Here is a 17,129-nt window from a genome sequence, read left to right as displayed (position 1 = left end):
ACATGTTTAAAGAAACAAAAAATCTTCCATCTAAGATGATCTTGCCTAGAGAGACTGAGCAAGAGCAAGGGGGTCTCAAAGGCACAGAGCCATCAGGCATCCAGTGGAGCCCCCTCCCTGTGCAAGCAGGTAAAATGCACTTGACTTCTCCCACAGGTCAGGCAGTACGGGCTGGCCCTTTGCTTTAGTCAACACACAAGTGCTGGCCCTGGCTGACTAGGGCCAGTTCCAGGCATAGGAATTCCTAGTGCTAGTGGCTGGGTCTCACTTAGGTGGAGATGCTGTAGGGGCTATGGAGCCTCTCACACCATGGGCTAGAAAGGCATTCTAGCCCAAAGGCACCTGCTCTGAGCAAGCAACATGGCAGCTGAGGCCCCTATGGCCCAATATGGGTGCAGAAATTGCCCACTGTCTTATCATCTCCACAAGGGAGCCCCTGCACTTGACCGGAGGGGCCTTGGATCAGTTAGACTCCAGCACACTGGGCCTTGATACTGATTTTATTGTTGACAGTGCCCCGAGGGCCAGGACCTTCAGTGTCCCTGCAGGGTGCACTAAACACCTGAAGGCTTTCCAGAGGCACTATTCCATAAAACATGAATGGCTTCAAAACTACAGGCCCTGTGTTGTGTCCAGAAACTGTTGTGGTGGAGACCTGGGTGCCTAAGGAGAGCAGAGGCCAGACACAGATTTGAGGGACGGCAGGGCAATATAACCAAAAACTCTGCCTCTTGTGCACCTCCCCACTCCCACCTGAAAACTGTCCAAAAGTTCCAGAACAACAGGACTTTCCAGGTCAAGAAACTAGGGCACTAGGGCAGGGTTTGATCCTGGGGAACAGGGAAGTGAAGGCTTCCTTTTCCCAGGATACCCTTTGCCCATCTGGTAGATGGAGGAAGGTAGGGCTGAGAGAAAAGCCCAGACCCAGCTGACTCTCCAACCTCTAAAGCAAATCAGATTTTGATCCCAATCTCTCCCTCCCCTTCTCCCCCGACCCGACCCCAGCCAGCCTGAGCCCAGCCAGCCCTAGCCTACGTGGTGGCCCCGCCCCCGCATGTGAGAATGGATTCAACTCTGGGTTCCCGCCAAGGGCACAATCGTGAACCTGCCCTGGGAGGGCCAAGCTGCAAACGGCGTTGAATGGGAGGCTCCGATTTGAGTCTGATTCCTGGGTCTGTGGCCCCGGGCAGGATGCCAATCAAGGCTGAGGCTTCTGCTGGGGGCACAGGACAGATAAGGCTAGGCAAAAGGAGTCCCGCCCTCTGTTCCCCAGTCACTGTCCCGGCCCTGCACCCACTCCTCCTCAAGCCAAGGAAGCCCGAAGCAGCAGCAGCCTCCAAACCGTTTATTTCTCCGGACCTGGAGGTGGGGGTCGCTGCGGGCGAAGCGGGCACAATACTGCGGGCAGCAGGGCCTTGGTGCAGGCGGGTAGGGCCGGCGCGGCCCTCAAGCGAAGGTGGAGTTGTTCCAGCCCACGTTGGCCGCGTTCATGTCGTAGTAGTTGATGTAGATCCTGCGGGGCGTGGAAGCCAGATTCAGCGGGCTGCGTTGTCACGGGCCTTGGGCTGCACCCCTCGGCGCCCCCACCGCCCCTCGGCGCCCCCACCGCCCCTCGGCGCCCCCACCGCCCCTCGGCGCCTCCAGAGCCCCACGCACCTATCAGGGCTGACGCGCAGGCGCTCGGCCAGCAGGCCACACAGCAGCTTGCTGTAGGAACGGTTCTGCGCGCCGCCGATCTTGCCGATGCTGTGCAGGCTGCAGAGCGCGCACGGCTCGCTGGAGCCGCCGAAGACCATGAGCTGGTCAGGGACCACGTGCACCGCGATGTACTATGGAGAGACGGGGTGCGGTCAGCCGGCCCGCGAGCCCTCGCCTGGGCCCGGGCGGCCACCCATTCCATCCCTTCCCTGCCCAGAGCCTCGGCCTGGAGTCGCCCCCTCCTCGCCCCCAAGCCCGGGACCACCTCGTCCGGCCCGCACCCCTTCTCCCTGTTCTCTCCTGGCAAACCTGGGCCGGCTTGCCGGTGGCCTGCGCCAGCTGCTGAGTGAGCTCGGAAAGGAGCCCGTCCGGCACGGAAGCGCGGGGGACATTGGTGTTCACCACGAACATCGGCATGCTGGCGAAAGAACGGCGGGGACGGGTGCACAGGAACCCACCAACGCGCGAAAGGCTGCAGCACGGTAACCTGAGCTACGTGACCGCCGCCTGGTGCAGCCCAACAGGAAGCTGAGGCCCCGCCTCCTGTGACGCCACCGCCGGCGGACGCCCCGCCTCCGTGCCGCTGTGGGGCCCTCCCGGCTGGTGACGTCATCGGAAGCGGAGGCCCCGCCCCTGTGCGGCCACAGCTCTCTCCTGACTGGTGAAGTCCAGGCTGGCGGAGACCCTGTCTTGGCGGAACTTGGGTTGCTGGCTTCCTGGACCCACTCACCCTCTCAAAGCCGTTCTTCACGCGGCGGCCAGAAATCTTCCTATCCTTCGTTTCTTCGCTAGTCCTTTACTTTAGTTACTGACGTTTATTCAGCGACGTGTGTGTGCCAGGAGTTCGAGATGCAGCAGTTAACTGAGCACGTGGCCCCTTGCCACCCTCCAGGAGCTCACAGCCAGCAAAGTAGATGAAGTCCCAGCCCATTCCACCACACGCACCGAACCTTTGTGTGCCCTGAGTCTCCAGGGCTACATGTTCCCCAAGGCTGTAGTCCTGGGCCTGTGTGTGTGTGTGTGTGTCTGTGTGAGAGTGATGGGGAGAGGTAGGCATTGCTGCAGGTAGAAGGGGGCAGCCAGAGTAGAGTCAGGGGCAGCATCCAGGTGCCTTCCCTGCACCCTTGCTCTTTAACGTAAGTGAGCATGCTGGGAGGTGCCAGGGGGAGGGGCAGGGAATAAGAGATGAGGCTCAGGCAGGGCTCCATAGACCAAAGGCAGTCAACAGCTCTGTCTCGGAGCCCCTGCTCCCCTGGACAACTTCTCTGCAGGTCTGGGAACTTTAGCTCCTCGGGGGAAGCCCCACCATAGTTAGGTCCTCTAGGAATGCCCTCCCTGAGAGTCTTGGTGAATTCTTCCCCTCCCTTCCACCAATGGTAAGCTCAGGGGGCATCTAGTGGGTAGCAAGCATACAAGAGACCCAGACTGAATACTGGTTGAATGAACGAATGGGTGAATGAAGACAGTCATGACACGGCAGGAAGAGGATAGGGCAGTGGCTGGATTGGGACCCTGACCAGGCCTGCAGGCCTTGCCATCCCTGGGAAGAAGGGCTTGTGGCTACGTGGCCACCCCACTTCCACTCTGAAGAGCCCCCTCTGGTCAGGGTGCTGTGCTGGGGAACAGATCTCTCTCAGGTGCTCTAAGGGGCACATTGTGTCTGGCCAAGTCCTCAGAGCTCTCCAGGAAGGTCCTGTCTTTGGCATCTGGCAGGTGCTATCCAGTTAAGGTGGCACAGCACACACTGGCCTTGATATGCTACAGCAAGGACACTTGTGCCTGTGGGACCAGCCAGTATCCACTCAAGTAGGTCCCATGGCCCAGTTGTGCAATACCCTGCAAGTGTTTGTTCCTCCACCTAGGCCCCAGGCTGCTTCCTCACTCTCACACCCTATGCCCAGGCCTCCTTACCGCTGATGGACTGATTCACTCCACGCCATGTCGACAGCTCCCCCGCCCCCTTCCAAGCTCAGTAGCCAATTCAGCACCTTCTGCTTCCTGTGTCCAAATCCAAGTGCGTGACTATTCCTCCCACACCTGTTGGCCTGCCAGTGAAATGTACTTCCCTCCACTGTCACCCTTATCCTTCCCTCTCTCCACCCAGCCCATCACCACCACCACCACCTTAGTTTAAGTTAGCTGGCTTCACCTTTGGCCTAGCATGGACCCTGTGATAACGCCATGGTGGACTGTTCTTCCTGGGAGAGGAGTCTATTTCCCTGCCCCCTGCCAGCGGACCTGGCCATATGACTTACCTTGCCCAATGAAATGCAAACAGAAGTTATGTAAGTGACTCCAGGAAGAATATTCAAGAGCCTGCACCTGCACCCGGTTCTCTGAGATGGTGGAAGTGTGACAAGATGGATCCACACCAGCAAACACCAGCAATGCCCCTGTAGGTGAGCCACTGCGATTTTGAGGTTTACTGTAGCATAGGGCAGTCTTCCCTAATCAGGACAGCCTATTTACTAATTACCCTTCCCTTTCCCAGTAGCAGTCAGTGCCATCTTTCTAGAAGGGCATCTGGGGAGGTGATATCATTCACAGGCCCACCCCTTACTAGCTTGGACACTTGACTCACCCCCTCTCTGAGATTCAGTTTTTCCCCCACCTGTAATTTGAAGATAGTAGTGTCCACCTTACAGAGGAGTGTTCTGAGGACCAAGCGGCCTAAATACTGGTGATAGTCCCTGCTGATATTAGAGGTAGTACTGTCACAATGCCCTGGCATGTCACAATGCCCTGCCCCACATTTTGCACCCCTCCCCCTTGGTCCCTGAGACTGTGCACTGTCCTTAGGGACCATGCTCCTGACTCTTGGCTCTGGCATTGGTCCTGAAATATGGTTTGCATGCACTTTACCTCATCTACCTCAGTTCCTTGGGAAAGCCCCAGAACCCCTGGCTTTAATGTGGTCCTGTAACATGCCCAGCACCTCTCCTTCCTTTGAGGCCATAACCTTATTCCTATTTGTGCGTTAATGTTTCCTTGCTAGGTGGTAAGCTCCATGAGAGAGGGGACTGGACTGTCTCTTTTTGGCCATTGCTGTTTGCCCACCTCCTTGACCCATTATTACCTCAGTGGTAGGCAGAGGGCCTCCAAAGATGTCCATGATCTAATCCCTGGAATCTGTGAATGTTATGTTACACGGCAGAAGGCACCACACAGATGTGATTAGAATTGCAGACCTTCAAATTGGGGGGTCACTATGGATTATCTGGGTCGGCCCAATGTAATCACACAAGCCCTTAAAAGCAGAGAATTTTTTCCAGCTAGACTCAGTGAGATGCGGCAGAAGGGGAAGTCAGACTCAAAAGCAGGAGAAGGACTTGATGCGCCATTACTGGCTCTGAAGATGAAGGAGGCTAGGAGCCTCAGTCATACAACCACAAGGAACTGGATTCTGCTAACAACCTGAATGGACTTGGAGAAGTGGGTTCTTCTCTAGTTGACCTAGGGACACCTTGACTTTGGCCGTACAAGACCCTAAGCAAAAGACCCAGTCACTTGATGCTGGACTTCTGACCCACAGAAAGTGTGAGATAATAAATCTATGTTGTTTTAAGCTGACAAATGTGTGTTGATTTGTTCTAGAAGCAATAGAAAGGTAATACACTTGGCATTGATAGGGGCTTGATAATTATCTGCTGAACAGCAGGGACACATGCACTGGGAGGTGTTGGCAGGCTGCTGAGCCGCCTGGGATCATCTCCCCTTTCCTCTTCACTGACCGAATCCCAGTTCTGTTTGATTAGAATACTCGCTGCCCCAGAGCCCTTGACAACCAGGCATGGCCACGTGAAGCTCATGCTATGTGTGGGGTTTATGGGGAAGCAGGTGATTTGCTAACGGAGGTGCCACCCTTCCCTCTTCTTCCTGCCCGCTCCCCAAACTTGGACCCCCAAGATATGCAGCAACCGTTAGGCAACCATGAGCTGGAAAAACACAGGCCAAAGAGCCAGGAGTGGCAGCCCAGAGGAGCCTGGGGCTCTGAAAAATAAACCCCTCTCTGCTCAAAGCACTGCTTATCAGGGTTTGTGTCATTTGCAGCCCCAGTGCAAGTCCTGGCTCCTGCAGAGGACTTCCTGAGTGCCATGTCCAGGCATTCCTACTGCAAGTGTTTTTGCTGCAGGCATTTTCATGGCAAACGTTTTTGCCACATCACTGACTGGTCACAAGGCAGTGTCGCCATAAAAGATAAAATCAAGAAAAATAAAAGAGGGACATTCATTAAAAAGGACATAATTAATGAAACATGAAAACTGAATAATAAAACTACCTGGCTGAGAAATACAAAATTTTTGGATACATTTTTTTTTAATGTTTACTCATTTTTGAGAGACAGAGAGAGAGTATGCACGTGCAGGAGGGGCAAAGATGGGGACAGAGGATCTGAAGTGGGCTCTGAGCGGACAGCAAAGAGCCCTATACGGGGCTTGAACTCACGAACCGTGAGATCGTGACCTGCGCTGGAGTTGGACGTGCAACCAACTGAGCCACCCAGGTGCCCCTAATATATTTGAATACATTTAAAACGTGTGTAGATTCTATGCAAATAACTGATTTTATTTTGTGGATTGTATCTATGTATGCTTTCAAGATCTTTCATTCATAGTATTGCACATTTTTTTTATTCATCTCATTAGGCATCACAGTTTTTCTTTTTTCGCTAAACTTTCTTCCTTCATTAAGAGAGATACCTGTTTCTAAACACTAGGATGCATTTTTTTGTTTGTTTTTATTTTGTCTTTACTTTTTTTAAATTTTTTAATGTTTATTTATTTCTGAGAGAGAGACAGAGAATGAGCTGGGGAGAGGCAGAAGAAAGAGAGATACAGAATCTGAAACAGGCTCCAGGCTCCAAGCTATCAGCACAGACCTGGATGAGGGGCTCGAACCCACGAACTGGGAGATCATGATCTGAGCCAAGTCAGATATGCAACTGACTGAGCCACCCAGGCGCCCCTGTTTGTTTGCTTTTACAGGTGTAGTTTTGAGAGACAAGGAGAGAGCATGAGTGGGGAGGGGTGGAGAGAGAGGGAGACAGGATCAGTGGCAGGTTCTGCGCTGACAGCAGAGAGCCCTATGCAGGGCTTGAAGAACCATGAGATCGTATATACATATACATAGGGTGTATATCACATCTTTATCCATTATCCATTAATCAATCGATGGACACTTGGGCTGCTTCCATAATTTGGTATTGTAGATAATGCTGCTATAAACATAGGGGTGTATGTGTCCCTTTGAATGAATGTTTTTGTATTTGGGGGGTAAGTATCCAATAGTGTGACTACTGGATAGTTCTATTTTTATTTTAGTTCAGTTTTAGTGGGTTTTTTTCTTTGTGAAAAACTTCTACATTGTTATTTGTTCTTGGTATTTTGTCACATGTCCATTCATAGACCTTCCATAGTTCTATGGGAAATGCAGTCAATACTCTGCACCCCTGTATAGACCATTATGAAGGCTAAGATTCATATAATACACAAATGGGAACACTGTGTCAATGGAGAAACAAAACCAAACCGTCAACCAGTTGATGAAACCGAAGAGCCCAACCAGTTATTTTTTTTTTTTTTTTGTATCTTTTACAGCAAAATTGTTTCACAGCCAATTAGTTATGTGGTGAATTGCTTACGGCGAAGATGCTTACAGGAAAACGACCTAGAACCGTCTGGTGGGTAAGGACTGCCAGGCACGAAGCAGCAGGGAAGAAAACCTCCCAATGTAGGGACATGCCAGCTGGGTAAGGGGGAATATGGCCCACGCAAGCACTCAGCAGACTCTAAAAGCAGGGAGCATTTCTGTGGGCAGGATCTGAGTTACCTGAGCTGGAAAGAGGGCATAGGGAGGACAGAGGCCTGCTGGCACCCCACTGTGGGGCTACCTGCTCTTCCCCTTGCTGCCTCTCCCCTGCCAGCAGCCCATGTCCCGGGGCAGTCCACCCTTCCACAGCCTCCCACAAGCCTCATTTCCCTCAGCATCTCTCTCCTGGTCACGCAAGGCTCGTCACCCCTACAGCAAAAACCCAGCCAGCCCTGAGCCCTCAACAGTCCCTGAACTCATCAGTCCCATGCCTTGTTCACTGAACACATTGTGGTTCACATGTGGTGAACACATTCAGTGAACAAAGACACGCGAAGATGATTCCTCCCCACCTCATTCCTGCTTCTGGTCACAGTGGGAAGACACATGGGGGTCAGCTGTACCTGAAGGTACGGGATTGCAGAGGGGGGTGTCTGCCAGGAGACCACCACATGGCAAAGAAAGGGTCTAGGTGTGGTGGGGAGCCAGCAGTCACAGCCAGTTCTCCCCACAGTACCCTGAGACACGGTCCAGAGAAGGTGATCTGGGTGAAGTCACTTCAACTCTCTGAGCCTCAGTGTCAGAATGGGGGGTGAGGTGGTGACTCCTTTCCCATAGGCTTGTGTGAAGATTAAAGGGGCTAAAAGGACAAAGGGCAAAGTCCCTGGCTTATAGTAGGTGCTCAGTGAATGCCTGAACTTACCATATTGTACCCAAGTGTCCTGGAGCAGGAAATGAGCTAATAGACCTCAACCCCAATGGTGGACATGCAAGCCAAGAGGGTGACTGTGCTCTCCTTCCCTGGTGTCCAAGTCCTGTCCCAACCCACCCCTGTCCTCACAGGATCCTGTCAAAGCCAAGGCCAGGCTGCTCAGAAGGCCCCCAGGCACTGTTCTGCTCCTGGTGCTGCATAGTCCCGCTCAGACTCACATCCACGAGAGCTCACAGCAGCCTGTCCCAAAGGTAGTGTCCTGGACTTCTTGGAAATCCTTATTTCCCAGAGGACACATAAGCATGCACCCTGGTGGCAGGGCACCTTAGAGAGTATGAGGTCACTGGTCATTGGAGTGTCATGGGAAGAGACCATGGGAGGGTCTGGCTCCCTATAATTACAGGATAAATTCCCCACCTGGCCTTCAGGCACCCCCCCCCCCCACTTCACCTTAGAGCTCTTCTGCCCCATGGATGCTAGGCTTCCCCGCCCACACATCAGCTCTGTCCAGGGCTTTCCCATCTCCATTCAGTAGCATCTATGGCCCTCATGAAGTCTTCCTGACACCTCTAGCTGGAAACCTACCCATCCCTGGGCCTCATCACCCTGGGACACCATGGACACATTTTCATGGTCTGCCTCCAAAGAAAGCCGAGTATGTGTGTGTGTGTGTGCACACATGCACAAAAAGTTGGCATCCACCCCTGGAATGTGGCTGCACTGCTGGAGCCACAGGGATGAGACCTGGGCTCCCCCTCAGCATCCTTGTCCTTCTTTGAGTGTCTGGTTCTCCCTAACCTTTGATTTCCTGCTGCCTGTAGAATGGAGCCAGGGAACCAGCAGCACAGGGACTCTGATCTCCTGCAGGGTCTGTAGGAAGGGCCAAACTGTGGACTCTCTTCCCTCCTGCCTCTGCAAAGCCTTAGCTGTGGCCCTTTGGCCTTGGCCTCCATGCCCTGCCACCAGCCCTGGATCTACCCTCAGCACTGGCTCAAGCCCCAGGTCCACCACTAACCCATAGTGTCACCGTGGATGCTTCAGATGGCCTTTGGACCTCCCCCACAGAATGGGATCAGATAGCAGAAGAGCCAGGGTCTGGAGGCAGTGTACTGCAGTGGTCATGACCACCCAGGTTCAGTCCTGGCCTACCACCTGGTGGTGTGACCTTGCTCCTTGGATAAGCCACTGCCTTCATGTGCCTCTCCTGCTCCTGTGTAAAACAGGGATAATAAAAGCACTTATTTCTGGGGGCATTTGCTCAGGTTAGAGGTGCCAATGCTTGTGAAGCACTCAAAATAGTCTCAATAAGTGGAAAAGCCTCCATAGATGTTGGCTCAGAATGGTATTGTTGATGCTGTGGTTGTGAGACTGTTTGACTTTCTTCAAGGTGAAGGTCACCGCTTCCTCCCAACCCTGGTGCAGCCTGAGGACAGGGACAGTGGTGGACACCTCGGGATACAACAGGCCCTAAGACAATAAACTGGATAAATTGAAGGAATCAATGTAATCAATGGATGATTCAGCTGAGGCATGGAGAGGACAACCTGTGTCCCAATAAGAGGGAACCAGAGTGTCAGGGTCTGGGGAGGGGTGGATGAGGGCGAAGGCAGGAGAATCAACTGCAGCCCTTTGGAAGCCATGCGGCCCTGACCCTTGAGATCAGGGCATGAGAACTGGTAGCCAGGTTTGCTGGCCCAGCAGGGAGAGGCTGGGCCCCGGAAGCTGAGACTCAAAGCCCGGGTAACTAGCAAGCCAGGGAGAAGGTGTGTGAGTCAGGAGAGGGAGCTAACCTGGTGCTCTGGAAGATGGGAGAAGCCACACTGTCTGGGGTCTGGGCAGGTGAGTCAGAGCTGGGGGGCTTTTGTCTATGGAGAAGAGCATTTCAGGGGGGCTGGGGGACTGATAGATATCAGTAGACAGGGATGTGAAGGGGCTGGCTGGTGGGACCCCTCCATCAAGGGTAGTCTGAGAGCCCAAGGTCAGGGACTCACCCACCAGGCAGGCCTCCCTGTCTCTGCAGTCAGGGAGGAGGTAGCACAGGCTCTCAGGGAACAGGGGCAGGGAGACAAGCTGGAGCAGCCCAGGCACCAGGCAGCTGGCAGGCAGCAAGGCCCAGGCCTGCGTGGGTTTCCCAGGAGCTCCCTGGGGAGGCAGAGGAGAGTCCAGGTCAGATGCATCCTTGCTAGAACCCTTCCCTTACCCCTTGTTCTCTTGCCTGCAGGCCTACAGAAGGTCTGCATTGTCCTGTGCTTCTTCCTAATCAGGATGTCAGCCCAGAAGAGGAGCAGGAAGTTTCTCCTGTCTCATAATGCCCTCACTCTTTACCCAGGGGCCTAGGCCCTGCCCCTCCCTGTCTTGAGAAAAACAAGGCTCTGAGGCTGACACCCTCCCACAATCCTTCCATCACCAGCACCCCCTACCCTGTGCAGCCTTCGCTCTGCCCCCTGCCCTATGGAGTCTCACCAGGCAGTTCACACTCAAATGGGAAGGCTAGTAATAGCCTTGGCCCAAACTGGCAGATTTCAGGCCACGGGATTTGAAAAATCATTTGAGGACAGAAAGACTTACTGGTGTCCCCAAACCCTCCATGCAGGTTGGCATCCAAGTTGCCCAAGTCTGACCGCTCCCATCAGGATCCCCAGGGTTGGGAAGATAGCTGAGGCCACAGATTCAACCCTTATCTCATACCATAAACAAAAATTAACTCAAAATTGATCATCAATGGGGCGCCTAGGTGGCTCAGTTGCTTGAGTGTCCAACTTTGGCTCAGGTCATGATCTCATGGTTCAGTTAGTGGGTTCCAGCCCAGCGTGGGGCTTTGCACTGACAGCATGGATCTTGCTTTGGGATTCCCTGTTTCCCCCCTCTCTCTGCCCCTCCCTACTCCCTCAAAAATAGATAAACATTAAAAAAAATTTTTTAACTGTTAAAAAAAAAGATCAACATAAATATAAAAGTAAAAGTTAAAACTACCAAACATTTAGAGGAAAATCTTTGCAATGATAGACAAAGACGTCTTAGGACACAAACTGCATTAATCATATGAGATAAAACTGATAAATTGGACTTTATCAAAATAAAAATTTCTGCTCCTAGGCACTATTAAGAAATTAAAAATGTGGGGTGCCTGGGTGGCTCAGCCGGTTGGGCGTCTAACTTGTGGTTTCAGCGTGGGTCCTGATCTGGCGGTTCATGAGTTCTGACTATCAGTGCGGCCTATCTGTGCTATCAGTGCAGAGCCTGCTTGGGATTTCTCTCTCTGCTCCTCCCGGCGCGCTCTCTCTCTCTCTCTCTCTGAAAAAAAAAAAATAAACATAAAAATTTTATTAAAAATATCATTAAAAAGGTAAGTTACAGACTGCAAGAAAATATTGGCAATACATATATCTGATAAAGTAATTGCATCTAGAATGTATGAAGAATGTCCTCAACTCAAAACTAATGCAAACAACCCAATAAAAAATGGTGAACACTAGGGGAAAATCTAGATGATCAACCATGGGTTTGGTGATGCCTCTTCAGATATGACACCAAAGGCACGATCCATGGAAGAAAGAACTGATAAGCTGGACTTCCTTAAAAGTAAAAATTTCTGCTCTGTGAAAGACACTGTCAAGAGAATGAAAAAACAAGCCACAGACTGGGAGGAAATATTTGCAAAAGACATATTTGATAAAGGGCTGTTAACCAAAATATACACAGAACTCTTAAAACTCAGTAATAAGAAAATGAACAACTTGATTTTTAAAATGGGCAAAATAGGGGCACCTGGGTGGCTCAGTCGGTTGGGCGTCCGACTTCGGCTCAGGTCACGATCTCGCGGTCCGTGAGTTCGAGCCCCGCGTCGGGCTCTGTGCTGACAGCTCAGAGCCTGGAGCCTGTTTCAGATTCTATGTCTCCCTCTTCCTATGACCCTCCCCTGTTCATGCTCTCTCTCTCTGTCTCAAAAATAAATAAATGTTAAAAAAAATTTTTTTAAATAAATAAATAAAATGGGCAAAAGACCTTAACAGACACCTCACCAGAAAATCTACACATGTCAAATAAGCATATGAAGAGATGCTCCACATCACATGTCATCCAAGAAATGCAAATTAAAACAACAATGACATATGGGGAGTCTGGGTGGCTCAGTCAGTTGAACATCCGACTTCGGCTCAGGTCATGATCACAGTTTGTGGGTTTGAGCCCTGAGTCGGGCTCTGTGCTGGCAGCTCAGGGCCTGGAACCTGCTTCAGATTCCATGTCTCCCTCTCCCTCTGCCCCTCTCCTGCTCGCGCTCTGTCTCTCTCTGTCTCTCAAAAATAAATGAACATTAAAAAATAAAATAAAATAAAACAACAATGAGATATCACTAGCAGTTGTTAAGTTGCCAACATCCAAAACACTGACAACACCAAATGCTGGAGAGGATGTAGAGCAATAGAAACACTCATTCACTGCTACTGAGAACGCAAAATGCTACAGGCAATTCGGAAGATAGTTTGGCAGTTTCTTACAAAACAAAGCATACTCTTTTTTTTTTTAATTTTTTTAACGTTTATTTTGTTTTTGAGACAGGGAGAGACAGCATGAACGGGGGAGGGTCAGAGAGAGAGGGAGACACAGAATCTGAAACAGGCTCCAGGCTCTGAGCTGTCAGCACAGAGCCTGACGCGGGGCTCGAACTCACGGACCACGAGATCATGACCTGAGCTGAAGTCGGATGCTTAACCGACTGAGCCACCCAGGCGCCCCTAAAACAAAGCATACTCTTATCCTGTCGTTGAGCAATCATGCTTCTTGGTATTTGCCCAAAAGGGTTGAAAATGTATTTTGACACAAAAACCTGCACGTGGATGTGTATACTAGCTTTATTCATAATTACCAAAACTTAGAAGCCACCAAGATGTCCTTCGGAAGGTGAATGGATAAATAGACTGTGGTTCATCCAGACAATGAAATATTATTCTGTGCTGAAAAGAAATGGGCTATAAAGCCACGCAAAGACTTGGGGGAAACTTAAATGCATATTACTAAGTGAAAGAAGCCAATCTGAAAAGGCTACATACTGTGCAATTCCAACTACAGGACGTTCTGGAAAAGGTAAAATTATGAAGACAGTAAAACCTCCCTCATTGGTTGCTAAGGATCAGAGGAAAGGGAGGGATGACTAGGTAGAGAAGAGCACTTTTAGGATGGTGAAAATACTCTGTATATACTACAGTGATGGGTGCGTGTCACTATACATTTGTCCAAACCCATAAAATGTAGCACACAACATGGCTGCTGGGTGCTAATGATGTGTCCACATAGGTTCATGGATTATAACACATGTATCACTCTGGTGGGGGATGTTGATAATAAATGAGGCTATGCATATGTGGGGGTAGGGAGTATTTGGGAAGTGTCTATATTTTTCTCTAAATTTCTCTGTGAAATGAAAACTTCTCTAAGAAAAATAAACTATTTTTTAAAATCTTTTTAAAGATGTTTTAAGTTTATTTATTGTTGAGAGAGAGGTGCCTCTAGTATTTTTTAATATTTAAAAAAAAAAAAGTGAGTAATTTCCATACCCAGTGTGGGGCTCAAACCCACAGCCCCAAGATTAAGAGTTACATGCTCTACTGACTGTGCCAGCCAGGCACCCCCTAAAAACAATAAAGTCTTTGGGGCACCTGGGTGGCTCAGCCCAGTAAGCGTCTGACTTGGGTTCAGGTCATGATCTCACAGTTGGTGAGTTCAAGCCCCCCATCAAGCCCCACATGGGGCCCCGCATGGAGCTCCATACTGTCAGTGTGGGATTCTGTGTCTCCCTCTCTCTCTGCCCCCCTCCTACTTGCATTCTCTCCCTCCCTCTCTCAAAATAAATAAATGAACTTTAAAAAATAATAAAATAAAACCTTTATTAAAAAATCAGTGGACAGGCTTTCCCTCTGCTCTGGGAACATGGTGGCAGCCTCAGGGAGAGCTCTGCTGTGAAGGGGCAGTGGGGAGCAACCGCCAGCAGGAGTGTGACTTCAGCCTCTGTCACAGAACACCGTCATCATGGAGTGCTGGTGGAAGGTGCCACAGGAGGGAGAGGGCCGGAAGCTGTGCCTGCACTGGTGACACTGCATCTACGAGCTGGTAGAGAGAACACCCTGGAGCTAATCCTCACAGTCAGTGGGAGGACTTGGAGTACTAGTGACCTGGACTTGGTGAAGAAATCTTTGGGCAGGAATTGACTACTGTCTCCAGGTCTGGCGGTAAGTGCATCCCCTGAGACCAAGAAATTGGCCGAGGAGGAGAAATTGCTGAGACAAGAAGGAAAGTTAGAAAAGATCCAGAGCAGGGCAGGTGAGATGACAATGACATTTCTAAGAAGCTGTCACCTAGAGGCAGGAATGAAGAACATCTTCAAATGGGAACTAAACCCTGAAATAGTTGCCCACCATTTCTTTCTTTTTTTTTAATTAATAATTTTAATGTTTATTTATTTTTGAGAGAGAGCGTGAGCAGGGGAGTGGTGGAGAGAAGGGAACAGAGGATCCAAAGCAGACTGCGCTGACAGCAGAGAGCCCGATGTGGGGTTGGAACTCATGAACCATGAGACCATGACCTGAGCCGAAGTTGGACACTTAACCCCCTGCGCCACCCAACTGCCCCTGCCCTCCATATCTTAAAGAATCCTGGTTGCTGTGGTCAGCCCACATGTATTAAAGTTACCAGAGGACCCGTCACTAGGTGGGGTGGACACTGGTGTGAGGGGATGGTAAATGGGCTTGATGCTGTGAGGTTACCTATGTCTGTGGTGAACTCTGAAAGGCCCAAGACCGAAAGGTACAAGTACTGGATGATCCGAACCTACTCTCCTTCAACAGCAACACAGCAAAATCAGAGGAGCGGTGGAGCAAAGATGGGTCATCACCCTGAAACCACTTCCCCCTCTGACCAAGTAATGGAATTTTATTCTATTTTATTATTTTATTTTATTTATTTTTTATTTATTTATTTTGAGAGAGAGAGCACGAGCAGGGGGGAGGGGCAGAAAGGGATAGAAAATCCCAAGCAGCCTCTGCACTGATAGCGCAGTCAGACATGGGGTTCCAACTCACAAACTGTGAGATCATGACCTGAGCCGAAACCCAGACTCGGTGGCTTAATCAACTGAGCCACCCAGGTGCCCCTATTTTTTTTTTATATATTTTTTTAAAAGTTTATTTATTTTGAGAGAGAGAGAGAGAGGGTGAGAAAGAGGAGGGGCAGAGAGAGAGAGAGAGAAAGAGAGAGAGAGAGAGAGAGAGAGAGAGAGAGAGAGAGAATCCCAAGCAGTCTCCATGCTCTCGGTGCAGAGCCTGACACGGGTGTGATCTGACAAACCGTGAGATCATGACCGAGCAGAAACCAAGAGTTGGATTTTTAACCAACTGAGCCACCCGGGTGCCTTCAAATAGTGGAATTTTAAAGAGCATATGGGGACATTGGCCTAAACTGCATGTACACGTTGAATCCTCCATATTTCCCACCTCCGTCTTTGACTGTTACACATCCAGCCTTATTGGGGCAGTCCTGCTCAAGGAGTACTAAGCTGTAGATTTGATAAGCTGAATACTAACAGATGGAAACAGTCTAGATCCTATTTAGCCGCCTCCTCCCTTGGAATTTAGTGGAACAAATAGGAGAGCTAAACACCATCTCCAGTACTGGGCTCATCTTCATACACACTGGACATTTGTACCTCAAGAGGAGATAAAGAGGTTGTGCTCTTTTTATTTTTTAGGTTTTTTTCATTACAGTGATACAGTTAATGTTATGCAGTTATGATTTAATACCGCACCTTTATGTTTATTTACATATCTCTCTACTGCAAATGGCACCATGTATGGTCTTTAAGTGTTTGCATGCATAAGTTTTGATAAATTTTAACTTTTTTTTTTTTTAGAGAGAGAGAAAGAGAACGAGTGGATGAGGGGTAGAGACAGAGGGGGGGAGAGAGCGAATTCTAAGCACACTCCACGCTCAGCAAAGAGCCTGACTCAGGGCTGTATCCCACCACCCTGGGATCATGAGTCAGATGCTCAACCGACTGAGCCATCCAGATGCCCCTAACTTTGTTTTGTTGTTGTTGTTGTTGTTGTTGTTAATAGTGGACAAAAGATTTGAACAGATTCTTCACAAGGGAAGATACATGAATTGCTATATTGAGTACATGAAAAGGTACTCAACATTATTATGATGAGCATTATAATCATTAGTCATCAGGGAAATGCCACCATTAAACCACAAGGAGACACTATTGTACCACCAGCAGCATGGCTAAATTAAGAAGACAGACAATACCAAGTGTTGGTGAGGGTCTGGAGCATCCACAACTCTTCTACATCACTAGTGGGGATGTAAAACAATACAGTCACTTTGGACAATTTCTTCTATAGTTTTTGTTTTGTTTGTTTTCCTCCCATAATTAAACATACATTTACTATGGGTTTTTTTTTTAAGTAACCTCTACACCCAATATGGGGCTCAAACTCACAACCCTGAGATCATGCTGTAACGACTGAGCCAGCCAGGGGCCCCTAAACATACATTTGCTACTAAACTCAGTAATTCACTTACCCAAAAGAAATGAAAACATTTGTCTACACAACTTGTGCAGGAATGTTAATAGAAGTTTTATTCATGAATGGCCAAGAATCAAAAACAACCCAAAATGTCCATTGACAGGTAAATGGTAAACAAATTATGATACATCCATACAGTAGAATATTGCTCAGCAACACAAAAGAATATATACTAATGATGTGACAACATGTGTGAATCCCCAAAACTTTATTTGGAGCAAAACCGGACACAAATGCATACATATGGTGTGGAATTATATCAAACTCCAAAAAAGGCAATGTGACCTATCATGGCCTGGGCCTGCAGGTGGGATGGCTTACTAGTTGCA

At 49.6% G+C, this 17,129-nt stretch overlaps 1 protein-coding gene, 1 long non-coding RNA gene and 1 pseudogene across 2 annotated transcripts; 2 read left to right on the top strand and 1 right to left on the bottom strand.

The window, feature by feature from the left end:
* Positions 1 to 1,330: 1,330 nt before the first annotated feature.
* MIF (macrophage migration inhibitory factor) lies at positions 1,331 to 2,221 on the bottom strand. The gene is made up of 3 exons (XM_042962359.1): positions 2,008 to 2,221; positions 1,657 to 1,829; positions 1,331 to 1,513 (listed from the first exon to the last, which is right to left on the bottom strand). Exons 1-3 carry the CDS (start codon positions 2,113 to 2,115, stop codon positions 1,447 to 1,449), a joined length of 348 nt encoding a protein of 115 aa, XP_042818293.1. The 5' UTR covers positions 2,116 to 2,221; the 3' UTR covers positions 1,331 to 1,446.
* A 1,631-nt stretch (positions 2,222 to 3,852) lies between these two features.
* LOC102963972 lies at positions 3,853 to 5,268 on the top strand. The gene is made up of 2 exons (XR_446162.3): positions 3,853 to 4,097; positions 4,971 to 5,268. It is a non-coding gene; the product is annotated as an uncharacterized LOC102963972 (long non-coding RNA).
* A 2,576-nt stretch (positions 5,269 to 7,844) lies between these two features.
* On the top strand, positions 7,845 to 15,155 carry LOC122232379 (annotated as a pseudogene).
* The last annotated feature ends 1,974 nt before the right edge of the window (positions 15,156 to 17,129 follow it).

Source organism: Panthera tigris, chromosome D3, assembly GCF_018350195.1.
Source record: "Panthera tigris isolate Pti1 chromosome D3, P.tigris_Pti1_mat1.1, whole genome shotgun sequence".
NCBI lineage: Eukaryota > Metazoa > Chordata > Mammalia > Carnivora > Felidae > Panthera > Panthera tigris.
The sequence above is the reverse complement of the archived record's forward strand: the minus strand, read 5'-3'. Positions and strand labels throughout refer to the sequence as shown.

Excerpts from the sequence above, each read along its gene's own strand:
- MIF (XM_042962359.1), bottom strand. The coding sequence starts at position 2,115 with ATGCCGATGTTCGTGGTGAACACCAATGTCCCCCGCGCTTCCGTGCCG. Across the intron at positions 1,830-2,007 it reads CCACCGGCAAGCCGGCCCAG|TACATCGCGGTGCACGTGGT; the intron begins GTTTGCCAGGAG and ends GTCTCTCCATAG. Across the intron at positions 1,514-1,656 it reads CTGCGCGTCAGCCCTGATAG|GATCTACATCAACTACTACG; the intron begins GTGCGTGGGGCT and ends CACGCCCCGCAG.